We start from the raw sequence: 16,802 nt of genomic DNA on the forward strand, positions 1-16,802 counted from the left end.
ACCATTCCCTTTCCAGCCTGATTGATGCCGAACTGCTCCCCTGCTGGCCCAATCACCCCCAAGTGCCCTCCCCACCGCTAGCCCAATCGCCCTCAACTGCCCTCCCCTGCCGGCCTGGTCACCCCTAACTGCACTCCCCTGCTGGTCTGATTGCCCACAACTGCCCTCCCCTGCTGGCCATCTTGTGACCACATGGGGGCAGCCATCTTGTGCAAGGGCATGACAGTCAATTTACATATTACCTCTTCATTATATAGGATGCTGCTATGAATATAAGGGTGCATATATTCTTTCAAATTAGTGTTTAGGTTTCTTCGATATATTTCCATAAATAGGATTTGGGAGGGGAGATTCACAAAGTCTCTCTTTGGGGGTGATGCTGGAAAGCCTATAGAAGCGGGAGGGCACTTCTTCCCCTTTCTGGGCAAGAGCCTTTGAGGGAGACTGTGCTCCAAAGGTCCCAGCTCTGAGTAGCTCTCAGATCCCACCCCCCAAGGGGACTGAGCTCAGCAGGGTATGGCTCCCAGCTGACTGAGACAGGTCAAATGAGTCTCCTGTTGAGAGAATAACATGAGCTGAGCTTACAGAGAAGACAGCATTCCCCCCAAATCCTCCCCACCAAGATAAAGCCACATAACCCAGAACCCAGCCCTCTGCTTCCCAGACAAAAGTCTCCCAGGGATTCGTGCTCCATAAGTCCATGCTCAGCATGGCACTTGTATCCTCCTACAAAACTGAACTCAGCAGGACTGGGCCACAGGGAGGGGAAGGGCAGGCTAAGTGATTCAACAGGTTGGGGAGGGCGCACCGGCTGTGCACTTGAGGTGGGGAAGAAGGGTCCCCTTTCCAAACCTACACAGTTCAATCACTGTCTGAGTCTCCACCAAGAACTTCTCCAGAGAGAGTGCACCTGCAGGTCCCTGCTGGGTGCAGCCAGCAGATGCCCCTGCAGGACTGGAGCACCACAGGGTGGGGTCGCCAGTGGTTGGAGGACCAGGTAGTACACTCCCCAGGCTGGTGCTGTAACAACTTGAGTGACTGGTCCTAAGAAGAAGGCCTCTGTATCTTTAGCAGACTCCCTTCTCTCCCAGATGCACTGAATCTCCAGTGATTTCCACTAGCAAATGCTATTGCCATCTCTGTTGCTCTGAGTTGGGGATCCCTGTGGTGGGGGCAACCCCACACTCCTGGGGAAATATATCCCTCTGTTTCTCAGTTGCCACACCTATGTGCAGGGGGCCTGCCCTTTGCACATCTCTGTCGTTCTTACCAGTCTCTTTGTGGGTTCTTCTTAAATTCTTGGTTATAATATTTCAGTTCAGCTAGCCTTCAGTTAGTTAGTCAGGTTGTTTGCTCTATAATTTAGCTGTAAATCTGGTTTGGTGATAGAAGTGTGTGAGTCCAGCTTCCACTGAATCTGTAGTCATCTTGGAATCTCCAGAAATATTTTTTATAAAATAATTTAAATGATAAGCAGTGAAGCAAATGCTGAATACATAAATCAGATTATCAATACACAAAAACAAGAAATACAAAAGTAATACAAATGTACAAATGTTGGCACTTTGTTGACAAACTTTAAAAAGAATTCATTTTTCATAAAGCCATATTTAGTTACTTAATTTTATCCTCATTATTTCCATGCTGCAAACCTACACTTGTCTTGTCTTGTTTCCTTGGAATGAATAAGCTAAAGGTGACTGAAAGGGGCAGTGGGAATGCAAGTGAAGTCAGCTCCTTCAGTGTGACCCCATTTCATTTCCTCCCAAGAAACGCTTAATTCAAAGTAAATCAGTGCCATTTCCAGCTGCTAATACATGGTAAGTATGAAAATGAGTCCATCTTTGACATTCAACATGCAAATTTATATTGCTCTCAGTATCCGTATGTGTCCAGTAAGAAGAGGAAGCAGTTAGCTGCTGCTTCGGCTCTGTGACCTGAACACATCAAACGTCCACTTTGCCCTCTGTAGAGCAGGGATATGGCATGTGTAACTAAGTGTCCAACCAGCCTGGCAGTGAGTACATTGCTCCTTAGGAGTGAAAGAGAGACTCCCTAAGAAAACAGAATGTCATTTCTAGTTTTGTTTTTGTTTTTTTGAATCCTCAATGCAGTTAAAGTGACTGATTTATCTCAAAGGGGATATATTAGTTGAATTATCCTCCCAAGACTTTGATTTAATTATTATGGGTTGGGACCCAGGCATGGGTTTTTATTTTAAGAGCTCTCCAATTGGCTGTAATATGCAGCCAGGGATGAAGACCACTGAGCTAGGTGAAACCCGCAATATGATTGTGTTTCTCAGAGGCTGACTACTTGGTGACTTCCCCAGCTCCCTATTTTTATTTAGTTCATCTTCAGTTCCATCCTACTTCATCACAGAACCACTGGATCTCTTCCTGTCCTTATAAAGTCCTCACTTACTTTATAGAAAAATAATGGGGAGCGGAGTAGTGCACCGTTTGAGAATGATGCCGCTTTTTCCCACCTGAAAAATTATCGCTACCTTCACTGGCTGCTTCCTCAATGGAGCGAGTACGCTAGCTCCTGTCTAAGGGAAATGCCATCCCCTCTATTCTGAATCCCAGACCCTTCGTGTCCTGAACTATATCTTCCAATTTTGACCCAGTTCTCATCTGTATCGCATTCTCTCAGACTCACTGGAGATTTGTCCTTGCTTTTAAACCTCTCATAGCTTAAAAAAAACAACCTTTCCCCAATTGCATTCCCTTTTCTATCTACAAATCTAGTTCTTGCCTTTGCTTCATAGTCAAGTTTCTGGTTTTCACTTTAAGACTCAATCTTCTCACCTCATTACTCCTCAACTATAGCCATGTGTCTTTCACATCAACAATTCCAATGAAAACGATTCTGCCATGGTCACTGGTGACCTCTCGGTTGTTGAATTCAATGAGTTCTTATTTTCTTGACCAGTTAGCAGATTTTAAGTGTTGACCATATGCCATTTATAAGATCTCTCCCTGTGGTGTCATATCACCTTTCTCTCGTATTAACCATGTGTTTCCAGCTGCTCCTTTTTTAGTCTCCTTCCCAGGCTCAGCTTCCTCTCCTTACCTGTTGCATCCTGGTGTCCTTGCAGTTTACTTCTCTTCTAATCCCTTCTCTGCATCTCTCTTATCACTGACTTAGTCTAAAGTAATATTTTTAACCTGAATTATTATAATAGTTTCCAAGCTGGAAACTCTGCCTTCATCGCTGCCTCTCTCCTTTAATACTCTGTTTTCCCTAGCATACTGCGCCCTGGTATTTTGTTATCTTTGCCCATGTGGTCCCCTCTAACTGGTGTACTCCGCATACCCACCGCCTTTCTCATTAGCCTTGTCAGCTACATGGTAAGGTTTAGCTCAGGTTCCTCCTCCTATGGGAAGCCTTCTCTGTTGAGCCCCAGGACGTTCACTTTTTACACAACTGTAGCATGGAGTTTATGGTAAAGTATTATAATTGTATTAGCTTTGGGATCTCCTTTTCCCCCAACCACTGAGAGTGCATTCATTGCTGGTATGGACTTTGCCTTTGCTTATTTTTATCCCTAGTACCTGGCACGGTGTCTGACTGTCACATAATGATGACTCAATTAATACTTGTTCAGTGAATTACGTTAACATCTTGTGTGTGTGTGTGTGTGTGTGTGTGTGTGTGTGTGTGTGTGTTTTAGGCAAAAGCAAATATTTCCTATTCTTTATGTATCTAAACTAAAACCCATTATTCACCTTGGCATTGCCATATAAGACCCTTCACAATAAGATAGACCATATCTCCCAAATTTCCCCACCCTCAATAAGTTCATGCTCTTCCACAATTCATTCACCATTGTCTCTCTTTCTAATATGGTCTCTTTCATAACCTTGAAACTTTATGTATAGTGGTAGAGATCTGGTGCATGAATTCATTCACTAGTGGGGACCCTCAGCCTGGCTTGTGGGATCGGGCCAAAACTGGGTCTCTGACATCCCCTGAGGGGTCCCAGTTTGAGAGGGTACAGGCCAGGCAGAGGGACACCACCAGTGTAAGATCAGGGCCAGGGAGGGACATGGGAGATTGGCCAGTTAGGGAGGGACCGCAGGAGAGCTCCAGAGCATGTCCGGCCCAGCTCACTCAGTCCCAATCAGCCAGACCCCAGCAGCAAGCTAACCTACCGGTTGGAGCATCTGCCCCCTGGTGGTAAGTGAACATCATAGTGAGCGGTTGAGCGGCCTGACCTATCATTAGCATATTCCACTTTGATTGGTTGAATGGATGACCAGACGACCAGACACTTAGCATATTAGGCTTTTATTATATAGGATACTCTGTCTTCAATATATTTCTACCTCTCAATTTCTATGTCTGTCTGCCTCTCCTTCTTAAATCATTACTAATTCTTAAATAAAATTTTCTTGTTGTTTTAACACCTTTGAATCAAAGCACTGTGTTATTTTACCTTCAATATCTTTTATTGCAATGTATGGTAATATATGTATTTCTATTGTTTTTGTGGGGTTTTTTTTTTTGCATTAAAATAGACCATAGATCTCCTTGAAGGAAAGATAATTTCTTGGTCATATTTTTTCTCCCATTACCTACTAAATAATTAACACTCAAATATCAATATAAATATAATTAAATAAATTATTACCAAAAAAAGAAATATATAGTAATACTCAACTCTGAGATTAAAGTGACTAAGTAATATTTTCAAGGTCAGTGGAATTTATTTCCCGAAGGTTAATATTATCATTTCTTCCCTCTGTCCCTCATTTGTTTTGAATTGTCCTTATGACTTAAATAGTGTCTGTGCAACTGTGCTTCTGTTGCTTAAGGGATGTTCTGTGGTTGCTTTGTTTTGAATGTACTGTGTTCTCAATGAGACTGTAAAGTCCTCAAGGGCATGCTTTGTTCAGTTCTTTCCTGTGTTCCTTAAATTGTGTCTAGAATAGTGGGAAACAAAAACATTCATTCATTTAAGTATTTGTGAGTGTGTCTGGCATGTGCTGAGCATTGCCAGCTGTTGGTGATGTTGATGCTTTATATCCACGCAAACTGCTATCACACCAACTAAGTACAACAGTTTACACCTTGATATAAGAAACGGTCTGTCAAATGTGATAAATTACGTATGTTCCTATCAAGGGTAAAAGCCATGATTTCTAAAATTTCAAATAAAATTAAATATTAAAGATTTCCCTCTTCTCACCAATCATGTCTGTTTATATTTTGCCTATGCCTTTTGCTTACTTTTTTGGTCTCTATGTCTTTCTCAGGTTTGTATAGTTTTATTTCACATTGTATCGTTCACTTTGCATCATACAATTTTATATTTTGCGCACACATGCAAAGTGTCAGACATTCTAGCAACCACGCTGTGATCATTTTATTTATAAACTCACTTTTGTTTTAAAATAGTAGTTGCAAAAATGTAGCTCCACAGGTATTTTTTTTAAATATATTTTATTGATTTTTTACAGAGAGGGATAGAGAGTTAAAAACATTGATCAGCTGCTTCCTGCACACCCCCTACTGGGAATGTGCCCGCAACCAAGGTACATGCCCTTGACCGGAATCGAACCTGGGACCTTCCAGTCCGCAGGCCGACGCTCTATCCACTGAACTAAACCGGTTAGGGCTCCATTGCTATTTTAAAACAAAAGTGAGTTTGCACTGTGGAGAAGCTAAGGAAGGAAGCGGAGTCCTCACTCGACTACCTTTACTTCTCCCCTTTTTTGATGTGACCAGAATTAGTGGAAAGCCTATTAAGTCATCACAGGTTTTCCAGGTGCTTCATGCTAAATGGCACATCCTGTCAGCACGCACAGAAAATAAGGCTTTCCACATTACAGGGGAATGAGAAAATTCAATGAACAAAATAAACTGATGAACATAGGGGGGCATATATTCTTTCTGACTGGTATTCAGACTCTTAGGATGTATTCCCAGAACTGGGATTGCTAGGTCAAAAGGCAGTTCTGATTTTTAATTTTTTGAGGAAATTCCATACTGTTTTCCATAGTGGCTACACTGGCCTGCATTACTACCAATAGTGCACTAGTTCTCCACATCTTTGCCAGCACTTGTTTTTTGTTGATTTATTGATGATAGCCATTCTGGCAGGTATAAGATGGTATCTCATTGTGGTTGTAATGTGCATCTCTCTGATAATTAGTGACATTGAGCATCTTTTCATATGTCTTTGGCCATCTGTAGGTCCTCTTTGGAGAAGTGTCTATTCAGGTCCTTTGCCCATTTTTTAATGGGATTGTTTTTCTTCTAGTGTTGAGTTGTATAGTTCCACAAATCCCAAACAAGTGACAGCTGGCATCGGCATGCCCTGTACCTCTTGCTGAGCGGCCCCAAGCCCAGCACTAATGGCAGCCAACCTCAGTTCACCACAAAACCTCTCCCAGGACCTCTAAGCAGAGGCAGCTGACAACTGCAGATAACTTTGTAGCTCCCACCAGGTTGCCCAGGGCCAGGCACAGGCCGCAGCTGAACTTGTTCTGCATCAAGGAGACCCCTGAACCAACAAACGTGGTGGATGACTTTGGTGGATGACTTTGGATGACTTGGTGTTCAGGCTCCACCAGAACACCACCCAATCAGCACCAGAAAGGACACACCCAAAGGGTGTTCTTGGCAGGCACGGAGCCCTGCTAATGTGAATGATTGTCCTTGGGATTAGCCCTCACACAACAGCTGGTCTACTGTAGTCATGGCCAGTCCTCACAGCCAGTCATCTGAGGGTCAATCCCACTCAGTGATGTGCCAACAGCAATCAAGGCTCAACTACAACAGAAGAGCACAAACAACCCCACACAAGGGACACCACTGGAGCACCCCAAAACCAAAAATCTACAAGAGATATACAATAAATAAAGAGAAAGGAACCCAAGTACAACAGAAGGTAATCAACATACAAGTGAGCAAGAGAATAAAAAAGGAACAGAGAATGACTATTAAAAACAATTGGAAAGTAATTAATAAAATGACAATTACTACATAGCTATTAATAATTACTTTAAATGTAAATGGATTAAATGCTTCAATCAAAAGATGAATGGATAAAGAAGAGGTGGTACATATATACAATGGAATATCACTTGGCTATGAAAAAGAATGAAATCTTACCATTTGTGACAAAAGAGGTGGACCTAGAGGATATTATGCTAAGTGAAATAAGTCAGACAGAGAAAGACAAATACCATATAATTTCACATGGAATCTGAAAAACATAAGGAAACATACAAAACAGAAACAAACTCATAGATACAGAGAACAGACTGGTGGTTGTTAGATGGAAGAGGGTGGAGGGACTGGGTGAAAAAGGTGAAGGGATTAAGTACACATTGGCAATCACAATATAGTTGTGGAGATGTAAAGTACAGTTTAGGGCAGGGGTGGGCAAACTTTTGACTCGAGGGCCACAATGGGTTCTTAAACTGGACCAGAGGGCCGGAACAAAAGCATGGATGGGGTGTTTGTGTGAACTAATATAAATTCAAAGTAAGCATCATTACATAAAAGGGTACGGTCTCTTTTTTTTTAGTTTTATTCATTTCAAACGGTCCGGATTCGGCCTGTGGGCCATAGTTTGCCCACGGCTGGTTTAGGGAATACTGTCAGTAACCTTGTATAAGCTACATATGGTGTCAGGTGGCTGCCAAATTTATCAGAACACTTTGTAAGTTACACAAATGTTTAACCACTATGCAGTATACCTGAAACTAACACAATATTGAATATCACAAAAGGTGACTCCCTAAATTTTAGCCCAGTTTCCAGATTTTATTTTTTTTCTTCCTTTTGCCTTCCTTTCACCTTGTGCCTAACAGACAAAAAACATTACGTATTTGGGGGTTTCCAAATACATATTAATTGAAAATCAGTCAACATTTTTAGTCAAATCAATCAGTATGAACTCTCTTAAATGTATCTTAGTTAACAAATTATCAATTCTCAAACAAATGCTGCTTCTTTGAACATCATCAATGTCTAAAATAAACATTCTATATGCCATTAAAGTGCCTAAGTCTGCTTATTTGCATAAGCTCCAGCTTTTGGATATCTATTGCACTTTCAACAAAGAAATAATGTTTCCATAACTGTAACCTGACAAATATTTAATATATAGATCCCATTTAGGGAATAAAAATATTATCTGAGTTTGTGTAAAATCCATTATTACTAATTTCTGAATTGCTCTTTTGCTTTTAATTCATAATTTGCTGTTTGTGAACTTTAATTTCCTATAAAATCCCCATTTCTTCATTGCTCAACCATGCAATACATAGACAGCAGCTATATTAATGACCTCTCAAAGGTGCAGTGCACTGATACGGCTATTTATGCTGCTGTCTGGAGAAAAGCATATTTATTCTGTTCAAGTACCCATGAGACATGGAAACTATTCTTTTTTCAGTCTCACAGTAGATAGTCATTTCAAAACTTCAATTACTATTTCAGCATGTTCCCTCCATTACCATTTTCAGCACCATAGCCAGTAATTTCTAATAGCAAAATGTACTTTATAAACCATACACACATATGCCTTGCATGCAATGAACACATTCAGCTATGTATAAATGATTAATATCTGCATAAAAGTAAAATGTATATGAAAATATCAATATATAAATCTTGAATATGAAAATTTTATACCTCCCAGGTACTGATGAATGACTGTTGAATGTCTGTACTAGTATACATAGATGTATATATTTATCATATATGTATACTAGTATATCATATATCTTAGAATTGAAGAAAAATAATCATACACTAATATTCAAATATTTCTTGAGATTTATGTCAGTACAGAGCTGTTCTTTGTGCTACAGAGATTATGAAAAATAAAATAAAGTAATATTTCTGTCTTTGAACAACTTACAATTGTAAGAAATATTATTCTTTTTTTGAAATGAGATGATTGAATGAAAAAAATGATGGTTTATAGTCTCAATCTTACTTTATGTATACCTTAAATTCCATGGAATGGTTATAACTTCTCTTATTATGTGACATTTTGTTTCTGTATTAAATTAATCTTTTTCTTGAATCTATCATCTATTTTCCCTTTCTTTTTGCCATAAAAATGCATATATCTAACGAGACAGGACATTTGGATCTCACCATTTTCAAACATGATTTTCAATATATTGTCTCTTATAAATATAATTTGTCTTAAGTGGAGGACACTGTAAAAAAATCAACCTTTTGCAGTTTACGGTTCTATTAATTGTTGGGCTATTGATGAGTGTAACTCCAAAACACTTATTACTCAGCGTTCACTTTATAAAGAACAATGCAAGATATTTCAGGTCCTAAAGCCACGAAAATAGTTTGCTTAAACTGATAATGTTTCCCTATTTGATTGGCAGCTCTCATGTTTGTCTAATATATAAAGGACTCTTTTTAAAATTGACTTTTAGAGAGAGTAAGGAAGGGAGAAAAACATTCATTGGCTGCCTCCTGCATACGCCTCGAACCAGGAATTGAACCTTTTGGTGCACAGATGGCGCTCCAACCAACTGAGCAGCACCGTAAACATCCTTAAAAATTGTTTATAAATTTGTACATAAGCTTTTGTAACTATTTTGTCTTATTTTTTCATTAACCCTATTTCAATATTTATTTTTTATACTATTATACTGTATCTCATTTTTAAGCCTTTCAAAGCCAGACGGTAATGAATAAAAATCTACCTGTGACCAGAAAGTTTTACTTGAATTTGAGAAAAATCTAGATTCTTATTCTTATTCTGCATTGCCATTGTCAAGTGAGTGGAATATACCTGTGGCTTCCATTTTATCGTTTTCTCCTTTCTCCCCAGTGCTCTGAAATCTAGCTTTCCTCTCCATTCTATAGATACCCTTATTAAGGACTTTGCTATTTCCTAGGTATTTGAACTTGGGAAAGTAACTGGATCTCTCTATGCCTTATACTCCTCATTTATAAAACAGAGATGAAAATGCCTCTATCAGTTGGTCCTGAGGATTAAATGAGATGGAGTCCATGCAGTGGTTAGCATGCTCTAAGTGCCTAAAAAATGGTGCTGATAACAATGTTGTAGTAACAGTGGATAATTTCCCATACAACCTGATTTTTCACTTCCTTCATACTTTTAACAGTGTGAGATTTTTCTAGTCCCACAGGCATTAACTTTCATCCTTGACTCTGTCTTGTCACTTTCTCCTTCCCTATCTAGCCAATTGTTAAAAAGTTTGTCCTTTCCTCTTTACCATAGTTCTCAAATGTGTCCTTTCTGTGTCCCTCGGACCTCACCCTCATTTTATCAGAGAGCAATCTACAGGGTGTGGTGAATCCCTGAAAATGTTCTCTGAGGCAGAAGAAGAGCTAACAGGATTTTGAGTATGTAAGACACTGAAATATGCAGAGATTCCATAATCACAAATAAGTAATCAAGAATGCCAGGAGTCTAGGATGAGGTGCTCATCTTCAAACATAGCTTAATAAAGTTTATGAAAAAAGGGGGCTTCATTTAATTTAGATGGAAATATTTAATTTGTAGAATGGTGGTGGGAATAAATTTTATCAGTGATTACTGGTAATATGAAAACTAGAATATTCATTATTGGTCTTAGATTAAATTAACTAACTATGGAACCTGTGCTACACATCCACTGCCCCCAACATCACTACTATTGGACACGTAAGTGATTAAAATGGCAAACTGTACAAATGGAGGTAGAATTACAGTTAAAAATTCATCTCATCCATATCAATGCCTATATAGAGTAATTGGTGATTTATTTAAAAAAAAAAAAAAAGGCCAACAAAGTTACCAGTGCTTTGTATTATATATTTTATGCTCCAATCTGTTGCTATGTGATTATTAGATTGGAAACACATTGGGAACCTAAGATAGTGGTTCACAGATTACAGATTTTCAATAAACATTGTTAAATACATGAGCTAAATGTTTGCTTAAAGACTGCATTACACCTCAAAGAAGCCATTAAAATTTATACTCAATAGAACAAAGTTCAAACTATTCAAATGTGTTAAAAGACCATTTTTATTTTAAAGACTTTACCTTTACATACGGGCCTGTGATCACTCCAAGCAGCAAAGACTTCAGCTATTCGCTGACAGGTGATGCTCTTAGCGCCCTGTAGGACATAATCTTCATCACAAGAAAACTGCACAGTTGATCCCAGGCTAAAATTGAACAAAGGATTAAAAAGCAGTATTAGAAGCATATAACATAATGATTAGGCTCCATTTCTACTGGCCATATCCAACAGGTCAAAAGCGCCTCACGGTGACAAAAGTGTCTACTCTGAAAGCAGAATATGAAAAAATGGCTTGAGCAAATGTATAGTAAAAGTCATAAACAGATCAAACCATTGTAAATCAGTAACCTGCAGATATTGGTAAGAATCGTATAAAACTGTCATCAAGTTTAAGTATCTTGTTATTAATTGTAGAAGCCAAGATTAAATAATTGAGTGTCTCATCTAAGTAGGTGGTGATTGTGAGGCAAAAAGTGGGTTTCCTAACTTGAATCCCAGTGCTTATATTCATACCACAATCCAGTACTTCTCTAGCAGATTTTTATATGTGTACGAGAGGCCCAATGCACGAAATTTATGCAAGGGACTCGGCCCTCGCAGCCGCTGCAGCTTGCCTCGGCCCTTGCAGCCCTGGCTTCGTCCGGAAGGTCGTTTGGCTGTCTGGTCTAATTAGCATATTAGGCTTTTATTATTATAGATTGACTTGGATATGCCTTTATGTATATGTTTACATATATTTAGGGCTTCAAAATGATGCTGATCATTTCTATAAAATTAACCCACCCTTTATTATTTATCCTTTTGTAATTAGAATTTTGTTTCCCTTTCCACTGAAAGTAAAGTTACTAAAATGTTTATTTTAAAAAACCCTAATAGCTAAGTGTAACAAATGTTTTTCTGAAATAAACAACTGCCCATGCATTTTCATTCATAAAATCCTTAAACAGAAACTCACCAGCAAGATATATATAAAGGGTGTCCCAAAATTTACACAAGATTTGAATTTTGCATGAGCATTAACAACAACAAAAAATAAAAGCCTAATTTTACTTGGTTTGTTGAATCAGATTCTAATATCTGTTGCCCTTTGATTTCAATCCCTTCAATTTGATAAGCATTACCAAGTACCAATTATGGCCCAGGAGTCGGGACAAAGAAGACCAATGAAGACCACGGCTTTGCGTATGTGCCAGCAAAGCTGTGGAGGCCATTTACCCAATGTGCTATTACATGCATAACTCTATACTGTATACTTTATAAATCAATAACAAAAATTACAATTTTTAATTATAAACCTGTGTTTTCTATCAAAATTACTCCTTGCGTGAATTTTGGGACACCCTTTACAAAGTCCAATTTCCTTAACTTATAAAATGTCTTCAAACAGTTAAGTCCCTGGCAATTCCCACACATGATGAGCCCTTCCAGCAGCTGAGCTTCTGTACCTGCCATGCGGCTCTCTGTCTGCTCTTCCTGGCCCTTCCTGACCAGAGGGCCTTCCCTGCACCCTCTCACCTGGCCTGCTCCAGAACAGCTCCTCTAGTTCCCTGAGTTCTTCATCTAAGGGATCACCTGATCACACTTGTGTTGCAAGAAAATATTTCTGCAAAAATGCAGAGGACAATTTAAAAGGAAGACAAATAGATAAAGGGAGACCACTAAGAAAATAACAAATAATCTAGACCAAGGGTTAGCAAACCATATCCTACAGCCCAAATCTGGTCCCCTGCCTGTTTTTACACAGCCCAGGAGCTAAAAATTGACTTTATATTTTTAAACATTTGAAAAAATCACAAAATTAATACTATTTTATGAAATGTAAAATATACATCAAATTCACATTTCATTGTCCATAAATAAAATTTTATTGAAACACAGCCATCCTCTTTCATTACAAAATATATGGCTGTTTTCATGCTATAATGTCACAGTTGGGTAGTTAAAATGGAAACACTTTTGCCTATCCTAGCTAATAAAGAGGGAATATGTTAATTGACCATCACACTGTCGCAAAGATGGCTGCGCCCACAGCCTATGAGGGAATATGCTAATTGCCTGTCACACCCTCAAAGATGTTGGTGCCCACAGCCAATGAGGATGGAATATGCTAATTGACTGCCACACCCTCAACGATGGTGGTGCCCACAGCCAATGAGGATGGAATATGCTAATTGACTGCCACGCCCTTAAAGATGGTGACGCCCACAGCCAATAAGGAGGGAATATGCTAATTGACTGTCACGCCCTCAAAGATGGCAGCGCCCACAGCCACAAGATGGTAGTGCCCAGTCCCCTCAGCCCCACTTGGGTGGCAGGCACATGGACTGGCCACACCCACCCCCAGGCGGCCCTGGCCGCTCGGGGGCCTGCCTCCGGAGACCCCCAGTTCCCTGTAGTCAAAGTATAAAATGTTTACTATCTAACCCTTTAAAGAAAAAGCCGTCCAACTTCTGTTCCAGACTAAAGAAGACAAAAGGTAAGAAGTAAGTGGTGGCATGGCAAAGAACAGAAAGGTTAGTATAGGGGAAATCTAGGCATTAGAATCCAGTCTTCACCAGAGTTCTTTCCTTTCTTTCTCTCTTTCTTTTTAAAAAGTGGTTTTGTTTTAAATATAAAACAAAGCAACAAAATAAAACCCACAGAGTTCATTGAGTTATCATGAAATAAACACCCAGATATCAAGAAATAGATGATCTTAGGGTCTTCTTGGACTTCTTCATGACTCCCAAGTTTTATTCAGATGACCTTGTAGCCTGAGCAGCCTTAAAAATTTACTAATGATTAACTTCCTACCTTTTCTTACTTCCCCACCTCATAAATGGAAACTTCATCCTTCCAACTGAAGATCAAAAACCATGGAGTCATTCTTTAGTCATCTTTTTCTCTTATTTTACACACCCACTCCCCATGGAGCAAATCCTGTTAGCGACACTTTTCAAAATCAAGAACCTAACATGTCTCACCTCCTACAGTGTCACCACCATCATATGAGCCACCATAATTTCTCATATATATTATTGCCAATAGTCCTTTTGCTATGTGTTGGTTTCCTGTTTCTGTTCTTGGCTCCTTGCAATCTATCCTTAAATGGCATCCATGGCAATCATTTTTAGAAAATGGTTCAAATTATGTGATTTCTATGCATCAAACCTTCTATTATTTCCCCCGTTTCTCTCCTTTCTCCTTCAATCTCTGTTCTTTAGCTACATTGACTTCCTTGCTCTGGCTTGAAAATATTAAGGATGCATTTGCCTCAGGGCCTTTACATTGCTCTGATATCAGTCTGAAAAATGCTCAGCAAGAAGTCCATGTCTGTCACATCCTCATTTCTAGTTTTTCTTCACATAACCTTATTCATAAGGTCTGTCTTGACTATTCTCTATAAAACAGCTAGTCCTATTCGGTAATCTTCCTCTATGTTATTTCCTTTACATTTTCTGATACATTGTGCATTCATTTGTCTACTTATTGCATCTCTCATTCTACAAGAAAAACTCACAGTGCTTATCTGTTCTGTTTCCCAGCCTGTCAAATATATCCTAGTATACAGTAAATTGTTAGATATGCATATCATACATATATGTTGTAAATTGTTAAATATGTCTATTTAATCTAATAATGGAGAAACATGGTAATTGGCCGTGCTTTCGCTATGCCACCCATTGGCTAATCAGCGTGATATGCAAATTAACTGCCAACAAAGATGGCAGTTAATTTGCATATACCGGCTGGGAGCAAAGACTGAAGACAACATGGAAGCGAAGTGCTACAGAAGGGAGCTAAGTAGAGGCGACGGAGACAGGAACGGAGCCAAGGCTGAAGAGGTGGAAGGCGGGAGGGGAAACCCAGCCAGAGTGGCTGGGAGCAGGAGGGGAAACCCAGCCACAGCAGATGGGAGCGACAGGGAAAACCCGGCTGCAGTGGATGGGAACTGATGGGCAAACCTAGCTGCAGCTGCTGGGAGTGGGAGGGGAAACCCGGCAGCAGCGGATGGGAGCTGATGGGCAAACCCGGTCACAGCGGAGGGGAGCCAATGGGCAAACCCTTCCACAGCGGCTGGGAGCGGGAGCGAAGCCCACCTCAGTGGGTTTTGCTCCCTTCTCTGCTTTGCTTCAGCTGCAGGAAGCCCTATTCTTGCAGGAATCTTCCTGCAACAGGCCTCTAGTATGTATATAATTGAGAGTGAATAAATGCTCTTTATAATATATGTAATAAACAAAAATTTTCATGCCATATCCCTATAACAGGGCAAAATTATTCTCAGGTAAAATACCTTCTCAAGGATATTTTAATGGCTTTTAATCCATGTGCACTCACCTCCCACCACTAGACACACTTGCTATGGTCCAGAAACAGCCAAGAAAGCAATGTGATCAGAGCACAGCAAATGAAAAAGACAGTGGTACAAAATTACGTTAAAGAAGCAATTGAAAACTGGGGTCAGATCTTTTATGAATTTCTAAGTCATGGTAAATATTTTAACCTTTACTCTGAGGGAATTGGGCAGCTATTGTAGGACTGAGAGCCAAAGGAATGACATTATGTGACTTTAGGTGTTAAAGTGATAATACTGGCACTGGGTGAAGAATACAATTTAAGGGGCAAAGGCAGAATCAGGGAGTACGGTTAACTATCTATCCAGTAATCCTAGCTCTCATGGAGATGCAGTGATGGTGGTTTGTACAACAGTGGTAGTTTTCAGAAACTAACAATGGTGAAAAGAAATTTTTTAGAAGGCTTTAGAATAGGCCTGGTCTACAGAAGTAATTTTAATTACTAATTTCTTCCTAACTTAATGAATTAATGATTCTGTCAAGGTCACTCTTCTGGTCACATAATTATAATATGTTTTTTGACCAGGCTCTTCTTGCTAAAAATAATAAATTGCATCTTGTAACAAGTGTTTGAGCTTATTTTTTGGTTTTTGTTTTTGTTTTGTTTTTATAGCAAAGCAACTCACTTACCCTGAAGACAGACAACTGGCAATAATAAACAACTGAGTGCATTGCTATGATACCAGACCGGCCGGGTATTTGCATCGAATAATTGAATACCCTCCCCTCCACCTGAAGTTTAACGGTCTCAGCAAGGTTTTCTTCCTTTACTACGCTGGAGAAGTAGTTTCAAACTGCAGTTAACAGTTTGAGCTACAGAGTCCCAGAGGCCTTTCAAACCCTACCGCTTCCCTCGCTCAGCTTTATGGCTCAGAGACAATAAAAATCTCTCCAAGCTTCTTCATCTGCGGTGATCACATAATGAAATGTAATTTATACCATACACAGGGCTTCACACACATTGAACACTAAGTTACTTCTCTCCAACTGGAAATAATTGTGAACATTATTAATTTCTTACCTACTATTAAGAGAAAGACTCTTTATTTGTCATCTATAAGCCCTATTATCCAGGACCACAGCTAAACTTTAAAATATTCTGAACCAAAAATACAGAAGTACTAAATAGCATAGAGAGGACAGAAATCACTGGAAGAACTAGTCTTTCCAGTAAAATCCAGGCTCAGTAACATCCAGGAAACGGGTATCATGTGCAAATGCACCACCTTCTTTTTATGAACTGATTTATTATTTGAATCAAATTTAAAGGATCACTTACAACTACATTTCCTCAAAAATATGTATTTCTTGAATAAGTATTTAGTTATACTGCAGTAACAATCAAGGAAGACAAGCTGTATTCACTATAAGTTTTCTGTCACCACTGAAGAGACACCTGCCTTTTCCAGATAAAAAAACATTCTATTTCAGTAAGTTACTC

General features: G+C 39.3%; 1 protein-coding gene across 3 annotated transcripts in view; it reads right to left on the reverse strand.

The window, feature by feature from the left end:
- The window catches only part of CSMD3 (CUB and Sushi multiple domains 3), an 872,847-nt gene that overhangs the window by 493,770 nt on the left and 362,275 nt on the right, over positions 1-16,802 (reverse strand). For all 3 annotated transcript variants that reach the window (XM_036338167.1, XM_036338166.1, XM_036338165.1), the window contains one exon: positions 11,048-11,172. In XM_036338167.1, the coding sequence (XP_036194060.1) occupies positions 11,048-11,172 (125 nt within the window). The remainder of the gene's footprint in view (positions 1-11,047; positions 11,173-16,802) is intronic.

The sequence above is a fragment of the Myotis myotis genome, unplaced genomic scaffold (assembly GCF_014108235.1).
Source record: "Myotis myotis isolate mMyoMyo1 unplaced genomic scaffold, mMyoMyo1.p scaffold_m19_p_16, whole genome shotgun sequence".
Classification (NCBI taxonomy): Eukaryota; Metazoa; Chordata; class Mammalia; order Chiroptera; family Vespertilionidae; genus Myotis; species Myotis myotis.